The sequence below is a fragment of the Papio anubis genome, chromosome 1 (assembly GCF_008728515.1).
Source record: "Papio anubis isolate 15944 chromosome 1, Panubis1.0, whole genome shotgun sequence".
Taxonomy (NCBI): domain Eukaryota; kingdom Metazoa; phylum Chordata; class Mammalia; order Primates; family Cercopithecidae; genus Papio; species Papio anubis.
In genome coordinates, this window is record NC_044976.1 from 141,148,568 (window position 1) to 141,166,600 (window position 18,033).

Here is an 18,033-nt window from a genome sequence, read left to right on the forward strand (position 1 = left end):
CAGTGGTGCGATATCAGCTCACTGCAACCTCCACTTCCCGGGTTTAAGCGATTTTCCTGCCTCAGCGTCCCAGAAGCTGGGATTACAGGCGCTCGCCACCACGGCCAGCTAAATTTTGTATTTTTAGTAGAGACGGGGTTTCATCATGTTGGCCAGGCTGGTCTCAAACTCCTGACCTCAGGTGATCCGCTCGCCTGGGCCTCACAAAGTGCTGGGATTACAGGCATCAGCCAAAACTATTTGAATACACAATAGAATTAACTATTTAAAGTTGTGCTATTAGCAGTGAGTTTTAATAAAGACCAAAAGAACAACTCGAAGTGTGGGCTGGGATTTTCAGGGAAGGAACCGTAAGGGGACAGGATGTAAACTGATTTGAAATATAAGCAGTATTTGGAATGGTGCAAAGTCATGGCAGAAGGATGTGAGGAACAGTGAGGAGGCACCCTTCTTTTACTAAGCACATGAATCATATACAATGAAAGAATACATTTTATACTACATTTTATAATTAGCACAGAAAAAAAACAATAGGTGGACACAGAAGGACTGACTGCTAATTCTCACATAAAACTAGATTTGAGGCTAGGTTGAGTCAGGAAAAGTAGAAAATGCAGTGATAAGGAAAGAGAATTGGGCAGCAATGAGAGAATCAACAGTTTTGTTTCCCTTTATTATTATTATTCTAGTCACTGGGAATCACCAAGAGTCTGCTTAGCAGTTTGTCTCACAACAACAGTTGTATTTCAAAGCAGAATAAAAGTAATCTCAGAACGGAAAATAAAGGTTGGAAAGAAGATCTCCTTAAGAAAGGGAAGATGTGGGGTTTAACTCTGTTAATTCAAAATCTGAGGGTCTTTTTCCAAAAATAAAGCATAGAAAGCAACAAAGAATGGATACATGAAAGGGAAGAGAGATATGGACTACCTGCCCTTAGTTGTGTGAACCTCATGCCTATGTAAAATTCTTTCATGGTAACCAAAAGAATTGACATTAAAAGTCTAGGGAGAAACGTTACCAGAAAACTGAGGTACTGCATGGCAGGAGAGAGCTCACGTAACCCTAGTCTGGGTGGTTTCAGGCATGGTATAAATAACTAGGCCAACAAACTGCACTAGACACAGAAATTAGTTGAATAAACTCATCCACTCCGATTTCATTTCATATATCTCATGAGAAACTAGAGGACAAAAAAACTTCCAAAATTAACAAAACAAAGTTTACCCTAGCCATCAGTGCCAATGAACATAAATGACTGCCTGAGAGTTATATTAACAAAACAATTGATCAGATGAATTAAACTAGCTATGGGAAATATACACTCTATACTTAGGTGCACATTTATTTTATTTTATCTTATTTTATTTGGAGACAGGGTCTTGTTCTGTCATCCCGGCTGCAAGTCCAGTGGCGCAATCATGGCTTATTGCATCCTCAACCTCCTGGGCTCAAGCAATCCTCCTGCTTCAGCCTCCTGAGTAGCTAGGACTACAGATGTGTGATACCACGCCCAGCTAATGTAGAGAAAGGGTTTTTCCAAGTTGCCCAGGCTGGTCTCGATCTCCTGGACTTAGGTGATCTGCCCGCCTTGGCCTCCCAAAGTATCTGGATTACAGTCATGAGCCATCAAGCGTGGCCTTAGGTGCACATTTTAAAAATATGGAATTTAGAATGGCCAGACAGAAATAATTTTACTTAAATTATTTCAATCTTTGTAAAACATACTATATGCTTCTGAATTTGTAACAGAAATCTTTCATTAAAAAATTATGAATTAATTGATTTTTTTGCTTTACTGTCACTTGGCAGACATAAACAAGACTGTAAAGATTATTTTAGTAACAGCTGAAAAATTAAGTATTAAAAGTCAAAATAAACACTTTTTTGGAGGACCAATGATGACAAAGAGAGGGCAATAAGAGGAGCTTTGCTTCAGGCTCAAATTTTGCATTATTTTGAAAGAATACAGTCCATCTTGGTTAAAGACTGGAAAAATGAATGAACATGTACAGAACAGGGAAAGCAGAAAAGTTTTTCAGTTTCTTTCTAATAAAAAAATCTAGACATACCAATATTCCAATAAACGGGTTTAAAAAACAATAGTGTACAATATAAAGCACAAATCCTTTTAAAATCATAATGAGGACAGTATCACACATGGAAGTTCCAGACTAGTACAATTAGAAAGAGCTGACAACATTCACATATATAACCTGAAAAAATTATATAACTGTTTGCTTATGCCTAGAAACAAACCATAGGCTAGTAGAATGTGAAACTAATTTCATTAATTTTTATTTTCACAGATGATAAATAAGGCATTTAACTTAGGAGTCTTTAAGAAACATTTTAATAAAATATACAGTTATGTCTGGTAGCAACAGAAAGGTAAGTTAAATAAGTTTGAAATGATAAGCAACCATGTAAGATTCTCTAAATCAAATTTCAATATTAGAAAAATATATAGTGAAGAAAGTATACAGGATACTCTAATCAATAATTCATGACACTAAAGTACACTGAAAAAACATTCATGATGTTCCACTTTTTCAAAATGTGGAAATTACCAGAAAAATATTTTATATTAAAATATACAAAGTTGGTACCAATCTATGAGGCTTCTTAACCAGACTCCTTAAGACAAGTAGTTAAAAGACGCTGAGAGCTTATACATGAAGAAGCACAAACTATTCATTAAAAATGTTCCATTTTATTGCTAATAAAAGAAATACAAATTAAAGCAAGGCATCAAATACTAGAATTTATATCCAATATTGAATCAAGCTATGGAGAACAGGTACATTCAAAAGCCTTGGGTCACACACATCTTTTGGCAATGATAAAAGAGCTATCTGATCACTTGCACCCTTTGGCCCAGTAATTCCACTCTGAAGAATTTATCTAAGCATATATCCCAAAGGGGAAAAAAGTATACCACATTGCTTTTATCAAAAACAATGGAAACAACTCAGATGTGCAATAAACATAGAATAGTTAAATAAATTATGATATGTTACCCAAGGAGAATAACATAGCTATTAAAAACAAAGGAGTGCATTCTTATGACAAAGCAAGAATGCATATCAAAATCTTCTAAGGTTAAAAAAAAAATGGAACATGATATAAAACATTACTAACACATAAAATGTTATGTTTACATAATACAGATTGAGTATTTTGAAAATGGCTTTAAAAAACTTTACAGATTTTTTACTGTAATACTAATAAAATTGGTTGGAAAAATAAAAGTGAAGACTAACAATTTTTGAAGTTACCAATATTTCTAGGAGAGTTTCTTAAGGTTTGGTATAAGAAATATTTCTATTTAAAAAAATGGTGTCAAGTTTCCCTGGAAAGTCATTTTTGGGAACTGTGAAGCAAATCAGCTTTTGCATAGTAATATCTATAATATTATGATAATATTTCCAGTGGGAACTCGTGTTTTCATAGCTGAAAAACTTTGTTTTGGTAAGCTGGAACAGAAAGCTGCAGACTATACTGAAATATGTTGGAATGAGCTTCTGATGATCAAATATTTCAGTAATAAAAATTTGGCTTTTAAATTCAACTCAAAGCACTCTACTATTTTAATCCTCAACACTTTAATACTAATGATAAAAGACTAATGTGTTTGGCTACTATAAATTAATCATCTTTAAGGCATCAGCACATCTTATCTACTGTCCACAGAGATCTGTAATATCTATTCCCCCAAAATAATTTTTGTATATTCTTTTTGCTCTGCTCATTAGCTAAGCTGTTGCTTCAGCTCTGGGCATTTTATTAAGTGACACTCAGGTAAAGTGGGGTTCTTACGATAAAAGTCACAAAGCAGGATTACAAGACATGTTCTCTAAAGTTCATTATTTTAGAACTGATATGAGAGTCAAGAATTTTAGCTTTTTAAATATTTCACCTAATTCTTCTATGAATAATGATGGAAAGCTTTCAAAATAAGTGACATAAAAGTGGGCATTATATAGTACATGTTCTCTACTAAAGCATTACTATCATAATTTTTTTACCCCCAAAAGGGGGGAAAAGCCCACAAAATTTGTAAGATATAACTAATACCATTTAAACAAATAATTCAGTAAAAAAATCCTTATCATTGATGAACTGACACAAAGCATTTAAAATAATTTCCCAGTGGAAGTCACCATCCCTTAACTTCCATCAAAACATGCTGTATCTTCTACTGAAAAATATTTGTGGAAATAAAATTACAAAGCCCACACTAACCTGAGAGCTCTGTACACAGGGATGGCTCACTATAAGGCTGCCTCCTAAGCAGCATGAAGTCCGTGCCAGAAAGCCCCATTGCTACACTAAAAAAGTACAGTTTATATGAGGTTAATTCTCTGAATTCTCTACCTTTCTATTAAGGCGAATAAAAGAAGACAGAAAGTACTAGTGAATAATGCATGCTGAATCTCTGAAATTATCTTAGTAAAGGCTACAATATCATTCTTAAAAACAGATGGGCAAAATATTTAAGAAATAAATTATTCTAACTGCAGCGCCAGAAGAAAAAAAATACTAGACATTTTGGTTATGTGAACTTGCTTGCCTGTAACATACTTAGTCCATTTATAATGGTGTCTATTATTATAAATAACCTCATATATGGAATGTATGTAGGCAACACAACAATGTGTTAAGAAATGAAATGCCTGTTTCCAATATGTTCTACTTAAATATTTGTAAATTTTCTTTACTAAAGTTGAGAGGTTTCTATTGCATTTTTAAATGCTAGATACCAATGTCAGATATAGCTGTGAAATATTCACTAGATTAGAATTTTCACTATTTTCTTTTATCCTTGAAATATTTATTGAGAACTTACTAAAAACAAGGTTTCTGTTTTCGACAACGCAATTTCTGACAGAGGCTACGTTTTCCTCCTTCTCTAACTAAAAGTGGATTTAACCTCTATTTTTGTATTGTTTTAATTTAACATGGCACTACAGAACAAAGAGGAAATAATAGTTTTTAGAGACAGCTACTGTGGCAACTTTTGAAAGTGAAAAAAATAGTGAAAAAAAGTCATGTCATTTTCCCTACCTCTAAACAACAGGCAGATTAGATAATTTGGCAATTTTCCTAAGAAAACATTGGAGAAAAATGCTCTTCAGTTTCTGGAATATTTTAATTGTTAAAATTTAAATTTGGAGTATAAAAATTTACTTACTTCCAAGCTACCTCTCTTTATTGGATTCAGGACTAATAATTTCTTCAGAAGATTTTCACAGTCTGTGGACATGTAAAAGGGAATACGGTACTTCCCTCGTAAAACTCGCTCTCGCAGTTCCTTAATGAAAGTGAAAGAAAGCACTTGTAACTGGTTTTTGAAATAATCATACTTGGGGATAAAACATTAATATAAAATTTAGCTGATACCTTTAAATTCTGGCCATCGAAAGGCAAGGAGCCACTGACTAATGTATAGAGAATGACGCCCAGACTCCACACATCCACTTCAGGCCCATCATACTTCTTTCCTTGGAAAAGCTCGGGAGCAGCATAGGGTGGGCTTCCACAAAATGTGTCCAATTTGTTCCCAACTGTAAATTCGTTACTAAAACCAAAGTCAGCAATTTTAATATTCATATCACCATCAAGGAGAAGGTTTTCAGCCTAAGAGGAAAATAATAAAAAGAACAATGTAAAAAGCCTACATAAAATAAAAATATTTGTTAAAAGTGTTTTAGCTTCCAAACTTACATCTCGTCTCTCATTTATAAATGTAGTATCAAATTTAGAAGCCCAGTATGGTACTTCAATGCATTCTGAATTACATCTATATAAGACTAAATTTTAACGCTATAAAAGGAAAGCTCTCTTTATATGCATATATGCAACTACTTAAGAAAGGTTATTTAAAACCCATTTTCTTTCATAGGTTATTTTAAACTCATTTTTTCCCTCATAGTCAGAAACATCCTAGAAGTGTACCTTAGTATGACCTACTCTAAAGAGCACAATACTAATCCATCTTGGCCTTAAACCAACATGATTACCCAAAGGAGCTCTATTTTAATAGGGTATTGTTGGTTAATGCTAGGCTCAAAGGTATATCTACAGTAACTGCCTGTCAGGGGTTCTGTGACTACTAATTCATTCCTTTGTCCTCTCTTGTAGAATGCTTCCTCAACAAACTACTGTTTCAGTAAAACATGACCAAAAAATACAGCCTCTATTATATCTTGTCTGTTTTAAGCTTCTTTTTGCTGTTTTAAAACTAGATTCTCTTCTTGACGTATATTTTACATAGAAAGCAGTGAATTTTCCATGTTTTGAGATGGTTTTCCAAAATCCTAAAGCAGAATCACTCAAAGACAATATTTTACATGTCCCTTTTGTAAACAGAAGCAATTCAATAAAGGACTTGTTTTTGTACACGTTTTATTTCAAACTCTATTACAATGGATGGATAGACTAACAAAGGTATAGGTTACTTTGTAGATGTGTTTTATCAGGTTTCAAAAAGAAATAAAATTTGACTAAAACAAAAATCAGATTTCTCTATATTACTAGAAGGTCCAACAATCATAAGAGTCAAGCACTCTGCCCATCATATATCTCTTCCCTCCCTACCTGCCACAACCTTTCTTTTCTTCTTTTTTGTGGTATACTAGCTTGGGATATTTGTTTTCATTTTATTTTGGAAAATGCAGATACACCTAGAACCCAAAACATACAATAAAAATGGGGTATCATTTATTACATAAATACTATAAAAGCACATACATTTGGAAAAATTTATAATAGATTGTAACATTTTTGAACTGTGACAAAACCAGGTTATTTTGATGTTCTGATGTAAGGGCCTGGTCACTGTAAATTTCTGAAGCTGTTTTTGAGCAAGCTGGACTTTCTCTAAAAATGTCTGGATGGATATCAAAGTATCCAAGCTGCCTCAGAAGAGAAGAGCTACAAGGGGTTCTGAGGTCTCCTTCCAGGAGTGTATAGGAAAACTCTCTCTACTGGACTGGAGGGAAAACACAAGGTTTTGAACATTATTATTTTTTGCAGATTTTTTTCATATAAGAAATGAGATGATAAACTGGGAGTTAAACACAGAAGCAGGGGAACAGTTCTTTTCTTTCTCATTCGTCATGGAAGTGATTCCCCTTAAAATAGCCAAGGAAGGAAATCAAGAAATAGAAAAATTGGGAGCAACAGAAAATTCATAAGCTCTGAAAAATGAAGCTAAAATACAGAATTAGACTTGACTTTTGACAACTGTTTAGGATAATATATTCAAACATAACCCAAACTGGTGCAAGTAGTTGATAAAGGTGATGAGGAAAAAAGTGAAAAAGAAAAATAAGACTCTTACGTACAGGACAATGAAAATTAAATTTGGAAGATTAGAGAAAAAAGGTAAAAAACATGTAAACATTTTAGCCCAGGGTCCTTCCACTTTCATTTTTTAAACAATCTATGTGGCACAACCATTTATTGACTAACTACACATTTCTTATTCCAAAGTATGCTCGTTTATACTATTATACGCATTTAGTGTTCATAAAAATGTTTTAAAACTTTCCTTAGTTCTTTGAGCTTTAAGGTAGAGTGTGAATACTGTCTCTTATGTAAGGGAAACATGGGTCTGTGCTCTGACTTTGCTTCTGTCTGAGGTCCCACACTTTTGGCTGGGAATAAAGTTCCATATCTATGCATTTAAAGCAAACTAATTAATAGTGAATCAAATCCTCTAACCTCTAAAGCTAGATAACTTCTCACTCATATTTTCTTCATTTGCTCAGTGAAAATATTACCTTTCATAAAGCTGCTGTGAGAATCAAAAACTAACTACTTGTATAGTGTCTAGTAGCACAGTTAGGCAATAAGACAGCTCTAATATTATTATTAAACATACGTTAATAATAAAGTTTTTTTTTTAAATTACAATCAGAAGCTTACCTTAAGATCACGGTGAACAATGCACTTTTGATGACAATACTGTACAGCAGATACAATCTGGAATAAATATTTGGATAAAAGAGTCAAACTATTAAAAAAAAATTTCCCCAATAATCATCTCCAATTTAGATAAATTACTAACTTGGATTTCAAGGTAGTATTTAATAAATATGCTATGTCTTTAGTTCAGAAAACTATACACATTAAAGCGATGAAATTTTCGCTGTTAAGTGCAGAAAATTTGGAAAAATAATATTCTCTTACTAAAATACAATAAAATATTTCTCTGTCAGAGGCTGTGAAGATGTCATATGGATCATTTATAGTTCTCTGTTTATGTGACTGAATGTGTACAATTTATAGTTTTGGTCAAATGGTTTACTACAGTGTTGAAATAAAAGCTTTGACACACATGAATTACTATTTTAAGATAATTGTCTCAAGTTAAAAAAGCAGAACTCTATTCTAGGAATTACAACAAATGTGTTCAAGGCATGTTTCTTTAGTGAGGCCAATTCACTAAGAACTTATCGATGAGGTATTTAGCAATACCTATATTTATCTATTCATATATAAAGAGAAAGGAAAATTTTTGAGCCTTAAAAAGAAATGTGATCAGCAATAGAAAAGAGGGAAAAATGAAATTCAATCTTAAACCTGTCACTAATTCAGTCAGGTGAAGTATTCTATGCCTGTAACTTGATTTTGTATGCAGCCATAATTTTTAACCATCACACAGAGCTCTTTGGAGACAAGGACTAAACAGGAGGAACCCAACAGTTTAAAGGCCAAAAGTATGACAGAAATAGATTATAAACAATTCTATGATAGTTCTTTATTACATAAAATACAGAAATAGAATCTGATAGCAATCAATTAAGAACTATTTTTTACATATAATTACATCTGATGAATAGAAGGATGGTCATTTTAATGTACATCAGAACATTCAATTCTGTGAATTCAGTTAAATATAAAAACAGTTTGGATGTTAGGCATTTACAAATGGAGACAAAAATGAGATTTTTTTTTCAAGTATAAAGGTGATGTGAAGTATGACCATGCTAATAGGAATATAGGTGGGAAAAAAAACCTTCAAAGTAGAAGTGAACTGATATTTCAGTATTGTAAAATTATTCTAATGTATATTAAAATGGTTTGAAGAGAGAGAAAACATGAATTCAAAACAAAATAATCAACACACAATGAGTAATATACAATTCCATTTAATTCATTTTGATTCAACAGTTTATTGAGTACCTGCTATGTGCAAGAAAATGTGCTGGTTGCTAGGCAAATACAAAAATGAATACTAATCGGACTCTGTCCTTAAGGCGCTTACAATCTGATTAAGAAGAGAAAATAAGGTATATATTCTCTATATACCTTGTATTATGGAGGTATATATTATTATATATAGAGGTATATATTATTACCTTTCTATATATTGTATATAGAGAGGTATATATTATTCCCCTATAATACAAGGTAGAATCATAGAACTCTACCTTTTTAAAAGAGTATAATAAAAAATAAAGAATAATTTCAGTTGGAAATGCTTCCTGAAGGAGGTGATATTTGCTCTAAGCCATCCTTGAAGGACAGAAATATTTTAAAATGTGGAGATCTGGAGATGGGGAGGTGGTGAAATGCATTAATGACAGGGGAACTGTTTATTTGAAAAGCAGGTAGGATTCATGCCTGTAATCTCAGCACTTTGGGAGGCTGAAGTGGGAGGATGATCGCTTGAGGCGAGGAGTTCAAGACCAGGCCTTGACAACACAGTGAGACCTCATCTCTACAAAAAATAAAAATATTAGCTAGGTGTGGTGGTATGCACCTGTGGTCCCAGCTACACAGGTGGCTGAGGCAGGAGGATTTCTTGAGCCTAGGAGGTTGAGGCTGCAGTATGCCATGCTCACACCACTGCACACCTACCTGGATAACAGAGTGAGACCCTGTCTCAAACACAACAAACAAACAAACAAAAAGACCAACCAACCAACCAACCAATCAAACAAACAAAAAACCCCAGAAAACCAAACCAAACAAAAAATCATTTAAAGAAAAGGAGGCGGAAAAATGGTGACAGTGGGAGTCAAATCTTGACAAATAGGTTGGTAAAAGTCAAAACTAGGCAGGTACTACAGAACCACTAGATGTTCTTAGGCAGGGTGACTGGGAATGATTATAATCAATTTGAAGTATGATTCCCAAAAACACAGAAGGATCTAATGATGAACATTTGTAGTATTAGTTTTCTTAAGCAATATGTTTCAAAATTCTAATACCCAATTTTCACTAAATTACGTTCATTAGCCAAAAGACATATACATTTATATGTATATTTTATTAGACATACTATATAGGTTATAGTATGTTCGCATTATAAGATTATTTTGTATCACGGGTGACAGAAATTTGCTGATAATGACATTATCTTTTATTAGGCACGTTTGTATGATCCACTGAAGGTATGCGACAGATAATAATTTGGTTATCAAACATGATCAGAGGCCATGCAACTCATGTCAGACAGAATGGTCTCTATGAAAACAGTTCTATATTTACTTCTGGAATCAAACATTTCCTAAGCCTCAAAGCATCAAGAATGGAAAGATAATTACGAAGAATCCTCTGCATTAAGCATGTGTTCTCCCCAAACTCTATGAAGTCTGAGCTATCAGTCAAATGTGGTGGTTTATTATAGTATTAACACAATTGCTTAGCAGGGAACAATTTCTGCCATGAAAGAAGTTCTGCCTTCTGACTCACTGCAAGAATCCCCCTCCACAAGCCCAATTTTTACTGCATTATTTTACAGCTAGACCTTCCAATCTCAAAACATTCTGTACTTCCATAAATAGGATATAGGAACTTCCCTATGAGCCTTCTATTAATGGATCTTGAAAACATGATTTATAGGCAGCTGGGAACTGACGGTAAGACCACACACATCAGTGTTTTCCATTGAGGTGGAGTTATCAGGGTTACTTTGCAATTATTAATACTTGTAAGTGGGTCAGGAATCCCCATGCTTGAAGTGGTAGACTTGATATTACAAGAATTGAATCAATATTATGATTTTTTTTTTTTTTTTGTAGGCTCAAGTCTTAAGGAATTTTGTAAAAGCATTGTATGGGTAATGGCTGCTAAGTGGTCTTAAACTGTCCTAGTGTCTTCAGTATTTCTAAGAGTAAGGTCAAGGACGTATATACATTTATCCTTGTTGACACAGTATTAACACATACTTTCTTTCACTGTTAAAATAAAAAAGAAAATAAAAGTAAATGTATATTCATTAAGTCCGTAAGAGTTTAAATCAAATCCATAAATAAAAATAAGCTCCTCAAAAATAAATTTAAGTGTAAATTTACCTTTAGTCAGGTAACTACAAAATAATGTACGTGTGTGCATATGTGTATGTATGTTTACATATCTCTGGTTTCTAAAAATGAGACTTAGTAACTTTTTTAGTTTTGGGAAAACATATATAGATACTAAATACATTTAAAATTTACAGTAAATAAATAAATTATAAATAAAATATTTCCCATTGTTTTACAATTTAAATAGCATTCATCGGGCATTCAGTCTCTGCAATGTAAAGAATATGAAGATGATTTCAAAATATTACAGATTTTATTTCAAAAACCATGCCAATTTTAGTAATTATTTGTATCTGTAAAAATATCTATGTCCCAACCTCCTATCCTGCTCTCGCTTACCAGCAAAGTTGGAAAGCTCTTTAAAATAGCAGGCATTTCCAACTTCTCTAATTCCATATAGTACCCCATACAATTTTCTACATTTACCAAAAAATAAGTAAAACAAGGTGCCTAAAAAAGTAAGAGTAAGCAGCAATAATCTCTAAAATATACATTAGGATTCCAATGGGAATATTTAATGCAAACTGGAACTTTCTTGCTGGTCTGCTACTAACAAAAGCTACTGTGACTGATATTAAATGAATAATATATAAAATGATGTGTGTGGCTGTGTGCAGTGGCTCACACTTGTAATCCCAGCACTATGGGAGGCTGAGGTGGACAGATCACCTGAGGTCAGGAGTTCAAGACCAGCCTGGCCAACATGGTGAAACCCCTTCTCTACTAAAAATACAAAAATTAGCTGGGAGTGGTGTTCTGTGCCTGTAATCCCAGCTACTTGGGAGGCTGAGGTAGGAGAATCACTTGAACCCAGGAGGTGGAGGTTGCAGTGAGACGAGATAGCACCACTGCACTCCAGCCTGGGTGACAGAGCAAGACTCCGTCTCAATAAATAAATAAATAAATAAATAAATAAATACATGTCAAGACAGCTGAATAGGAACAGTTCTGGTCTGTAGCTCCCAGCGTGATCGATGCAGAAGACGGGTGATTTCTGCATTTCCAATGGAGGTACCTGGTTCATCTCATTGGGACTGGTTGGACAGTGGGTACAGCCCACAGAGGGCGAGCTGAAGCAGGGCAGGGAGTCGCCTCACCTGGGAAGCACAAGGGGTCGGAGTATTTCCCTTTTCTAACCAAGGGAAGCCATGACAGACTACCTGAAGAAACGGGACACTCCCCGCCCAAATACTGCGCTTTTCCAAGGTCTTAGCAACCAGCAGACAAGGTGATTCTCTCCCATGCCTGGCATGGCACGTCCTACGTCCATGGAGTCTTGCTCACTGCTAGTGCAGCAGTCTGAGATCCATCTGTGAGGCAGCAGCCTGGCTGAGGGAGGGGCATTCGCAAATGCTGAGGCTTGAGTAGGTAAACAAAGCAGCCAAGAAGCTTGAACTGGGTGGAGCCAACTGCAGCTCAACAAGGCCTACTGCCTCTAGACTCCACCTCTGTGGGCAGGGCATAGCTGAACAAAAGGTAGCAGGCAACTTCTGCAGACTTAAACGTCCCTGTCTGACAGCTCTGAAGAGAGCAGTGGTTCTCCCAGCACAGCGTCTAAGCTCTGAGAAAGGACAGACTGCCTCCTCAGTTCTGTGCCTGTGAATACAGGCACAGACCACTCCCAGCTAATTTTTGTATTTTTAGTAGAGAAGGGGTTTCACCATGTTGGCCAGGCTGGTCTTGAACTCCTGGGTCCCTGACCCCCGTGTAGCCTAACTGGGAGACACCTCCCAGTAGGGGCTGACAGACACCTCATATAGGCAGCTGCCCCTCTGGGATGAAGTTTCCAGAAGAAAGATCAGGTAGCAATATTTGCGTTCTGCAGCCTCCACTGGTGATACCCAGGCAAACAGGGTCTGCAGGAGAACTCCAGCAAACTCCAACAGACCTGCAGCTGAGGGACCTGACTGTTAGAAGGAAAACTGACAAACAGAAAGGAATAGCATCAACATCAACAAAAAGGTAATCTACACCAAAACGCCATCTGTAGGTCACCAACATCAAAGACCAAAGGTAGATAAAACCACAAATATGGGGAGAAACCAGAGCAGAAAAGCTGAAAACTCTAAAAATCAAAACGCCTCTTCTCCTCCAAAGGATCGCAGCTCCTCGCCAACAATGGAATAAAGCTGGATGGAGAATAACTTTGACGAGTTGACAGAAGTAGGTTTCAGACATCTACAGAACTTTCCACCCCAAATCAACAGAATATACATTCTTCTCAGCACCACATCACACTTATTCCAAAATTGTCCACACAGTTGGAAGTAAAGCACTCCTCGGCAAATGTAAAAGAACAGAAATCACAACAAACTATCTCTCAGACCACAGTGCAATCAGATTAGAAATCAGGATTAAGAAACTCACTGAAAACCGCACAATTACATGGAAACTGAACAACCTGCCCCTGAATGACTACTGGGTAAATAACAAAATGAAGGCAGAAATAAAGATGTTCTTTGAAATCAATGAGAACAAAGACACAATGTACCAGAATCTCTGGGACACATTTAAAGTCATGTATAGGGGGAAATTTATAGCACTAAATGTCCACAAGAGAAAGCAGGAAAGATCTAAAATCGACACCCTAACATCACAATTAAAAGAGCTAGAGAAGCAAGAGCAAACACATTCCAAAGCTAGCAGAAGGCAAGAAATAACTAAGATCAGTGCAGAATTGAAAGAGATAGAGACACAAAAAAACCCTTCAAAAAATCAATGAATATAGGAGCTGGTTTTTTGAAAAGATAGACAAAATTGATTGACTGCTAGCAAGGCTAATAAGGAAGAAAAGAGAGAAGAATCAAATAGATGCAATGAAAAATGATAAAGGGGATATCACCATCAATCCCACAGAAATGCAAACTACCATCAGAGAAAACTATAAACACCTCTATGCAAATGAACTAGAAAATCTAGAAGAAATGGATAAATTCCTGGACACATACACTCTCCCAAGACTTAACCAGGAAGAAGTTGAATCTCTGAATAGACAAAAACAGGCTCTGAAATTGAGGCAATAATTAATAGCCTACCAACCAAAAAAGGTCCAGGACCAGAAGGATTCACAGCCGAATTCTACCAGAGGTACAAAGTGGAGCTGGTACCACTCCTTCTGAAACTATTCCAATAAGAGAAAAAGAGGGAATCTCTTTAACTCATTTTATGAGGCCAACATCATCCTGATACCAAAGCCTGGCAGAGACACAACAAAAAAAGAGAATTTTACACCAATATCCCTGATGAACATTGATGCAAAAATCCTCAACACAATACTGGCAAACCAAATCCAGTTGCACATTAAAAAGCTTATCCACCGCGATCAAGTGGGCTTCATTCCTGGGATGCAAGGCTGGTTCAATATATGCAAATCAATAAATGTAATCCATCACATAAACAACCAACAACAAAAACCACATGACTATCTCAATAGATGCAGAAAAGACCTTCAACAAAATTCAACAGCCCTTCATGCTAAAAACTCTCAATAAACTAGGTATTGATGGAATGTATCTCAAAATACTAAGAGCTATTTATGACAAACCCACAGCCAATATCATACTGAATGGGCAAAAACTGGAAGCATTCCCTTTGAAAACTGACACAACACAAGGATGCCCTCTCTCACCACTCTTATTCAACATAGTGTTGGAAGTTCTGGCCAGGGCAATCTGGCAAGAGAAAGAAATAAAGGTATTCAATTAGGAAAAGAGGAGGTCAAGTTGTCCCTGTTTGCAGATGACATGAATGTATATTTAGAAAACCCCATCATCTCAGCCCAAAATCTCTTTAAGTTGATAAGAGACTTCAGCAAAGTCTCAGGATACAAAATCAATGTGCAAAAAATCACAAGCATTCGTCTACACCAATAACAGACAAACAGAGAGCCAAATCATAAATGAACTTCCATTCACAATTGCTACAAAGAGAATAAAATACCTAGGAATCCAACTTACAAGGGATGTGAAGGACCTCTTCAAGAACTATAAACCATTGCTCAATGAAATAAAGGAGTACACAAACAAATGGAAGAATATTCCATGCTCATGGATAGGAAGAATCAATATCGTGAAAATGGCCATACTGTCCAAAGTAATTTATAGATTCAATGCCATCCCCATTAAGCTACCAATGACTTGCTTCACAGAATTGGAAAAAACTACTTTAAAATTCATATGGAACCAGCCGGGCGCGGTGGCTCAAGCCTGTAATCCCAGCACTTTGGGAGGCCGAGACGGGCGGATCACGAGGTCAGGAGATCGAGACCATCCTGGCTAACACGGTGAAACCCCGTCTCTATTAAGAAATACAAAAAACTAGCCGGGCGAGGTGGCGGGCGCCTGTAGTCCCAGCTACTCGGGAGGCTGAGGCCGGAGAATGGCGTGAACCCGGGAGGCGGAGCTTGCAGTGAGCTGAGATCCGGCCACTGCACTCCAGCCTGGGTGACAGAGCGAGACTCCGTCTCAAAAAAAAAAAAAAAAAAAATTCATATGGAACCAAAAAAGAGCCTGCATTGCCAAGATAATCCTAAGCAAAAAGAACAAAGCTAGAGGCATCATGCTACCTGACTTCAGACTATACTACAAGGCTACAGTAACCAAAACAGCATGGTACTGGTACCAAAACAGAGATATAGACCAATGGAACAGAATAGAGGCCTCAAAAATACCACCACACATCTACAATCATCTGATCTTTGACAAATCTGACAAAAACAAGAAATGGGGAAAGGATTCCCTATTTAATAAATGGTGCTGGGAAAACTGGCTAGCCATATGTAGAAAGGTGAAACGGGATCCCTTCCTTACACCTTATACAAAAATTAATTGAAGATGGATTAAAGACTTAAATGTTAGACCTAAAACCATCAAAGCCCTAGAAGAAAATCTAGGCAATACCATTCAGGACATAGGCATGGGCAAGGACTTCATGACTAAAACACCAAAAGCAATGACAACAAAAGTCAAAATAGACAAATGGGATCTAATTAAACTAAAGAGCTTCTGCACAGCAAAAGAAGCTACCATCAGAATGAACAGGCAACCAACAGAATGGGAGAAAATTTTTGCAATCTACCCATCTTACAAAAGGCTAATATCCAGAATCTACAAAGAACTCAAAGAAATTTACAAGAAAAAAACAAACAACTCCATCAAAAAGTAGGCAAAGAACACTTCTCAAAACAATCATCTATGCAGCCAACAGACACATGAAAAAATGCTCATCACTGGCCATCAGAGAAATGCAAATCAAAACCACAATGAGATACCATCTCACACCAGTTAGAATGGTTAGAATGGCAATCACTAAAAAGGCAGGAAACAACAGATGCTGGAGAGGATGTGGAGAAATAGGAATGCTTTTACACTGTTGGTAGGAGTATAAATTAGTTCAACCATTGTGGAAGACAGTGTGGCGATTCCTCAAGGATCTAGAACTAGAACTACCATTTGACCCAGCAATCCCATTACTGGGTATACACCCAAAGGATTATAAATCATGCTAGTATAAAGACACATGCAGACGTCTGTTTATTGTGGCACTATTCACAACAGCAAAGACTTGGAACCAACCCAAATGTCCATCAATGATAGACTGGATTAAGAAAATGTGGCACATATACACCACAGAATACTACACAGTCATAAAAAAGGATGAGTTCATGTCCTTTGCAGGGACATGGATGAAGCTGGAAACCATCATTCTCAGCAAACTATCACAAGGACAGAAAACCAAACACTGCATATTCTCACTCATAGGTGGGGATTGAACAATGAGAACACTTGGATACAGGGTGGGGAACATCACACACCGGGGCTTGTCGTGGGGTGGGGGGCTGGGGGAGGGATAGCCTTAGGAGAAATACCTAATGTAAATGATGAGTTGATGGGTACAGCACACTAATATGGCACATGTATACCTATGTATCAAACCTGCATGTTGTGCACATGTACCCTGGAACTTAAAGTATAATTTAAAAAGGAAGAAAAATTAAAAATAAAAAAATAAAAAAAATGATGTGTGTAATACTTTATTTAAGGGTAAGCTTGAACTTCCATCCCAGGATAGAAAATAAGTTAACAGTACGTGGTTGGATGCCATTCAGTTTCTTAATGTTGTTTTCCTTATTACCAGTTGTCTTTACGTTCAGCTATTTTAACATGAATATTTCTAGGAATCTATCCCAAATAAAAGGGCTATGCACATCTTTGGTATAAAGCATTTCACAAATTGTGTTCCAAAAAGCAATAATTCTGTGAGATATTAATAACAGAGGTTTCACAAAACACACACACTCATTTCATGGTCAATTTGGAGAATGCCATGTTACAAGTTAAACAGGCTTTTTCTTCCCCTCCCTTTCAGGACTTCTCTCTATTTGTTTCACATGTTAACACACATGTACATATCTTAGAGAAAGAACTTATATCAGTATTTGGTCTTTTCCCAACATATTGATTACAGAACCTCTTTAATTGTAAAATTAAAGTGTTCATGCAGGCAGAAGAGGTAGCGAGCCATTTTAAAAATTCTAAATTTAGTAAAAGTTTAGGATATAGTAAATTGTCCGCTTAAATTTTAGTAAATTTTATGAACAATTTACAATTCACTAATTTGCTATTTCTATGTATTTATATGTATGCTTACAATTTACAATTCATTAATTTGCTATTTCTATGGTAACTTATATGTATGCTTATTTCAATCACTTCAG

The 18,033-nt window shown here is 35.8% G+C and overlaps 1 protein-coding gene across 5 annotated transcripts in view; it reads right to left on the bottom strand.

Annotated features, from left to right (window-relative positions):
* The window catches only part of MARK1 (microtubule affinity regulating kinase 1), a 143,134-nt gene that overhangs the window by 41,505 nt on the left and 83,596 nt on the right, over positions 1-18,033 (bottom strand). For all 5 annotated transcript variants that reach the window (XM_031655593.1, XM_021927071.2, XM_031655594.1 and 2 more), the window contains 3 exons: positions 7,930-7,986; positions 5,401-5,637; positions 5,192-5,311 (listed from right to left, as the gene is read on the bottom strand). In XM_031655593.1, coding sequence (XP_031511453.1) covers positions 5,192-5,311; positions 5,401-5,637; positions 7,930-7,986 — 414 coding nt within the window. The remainder of the gene's footprint in view (positions 1-5,191; positions 5,312-5,400; positions 5,638-7,929; positions 7,987-18,033) is intronic.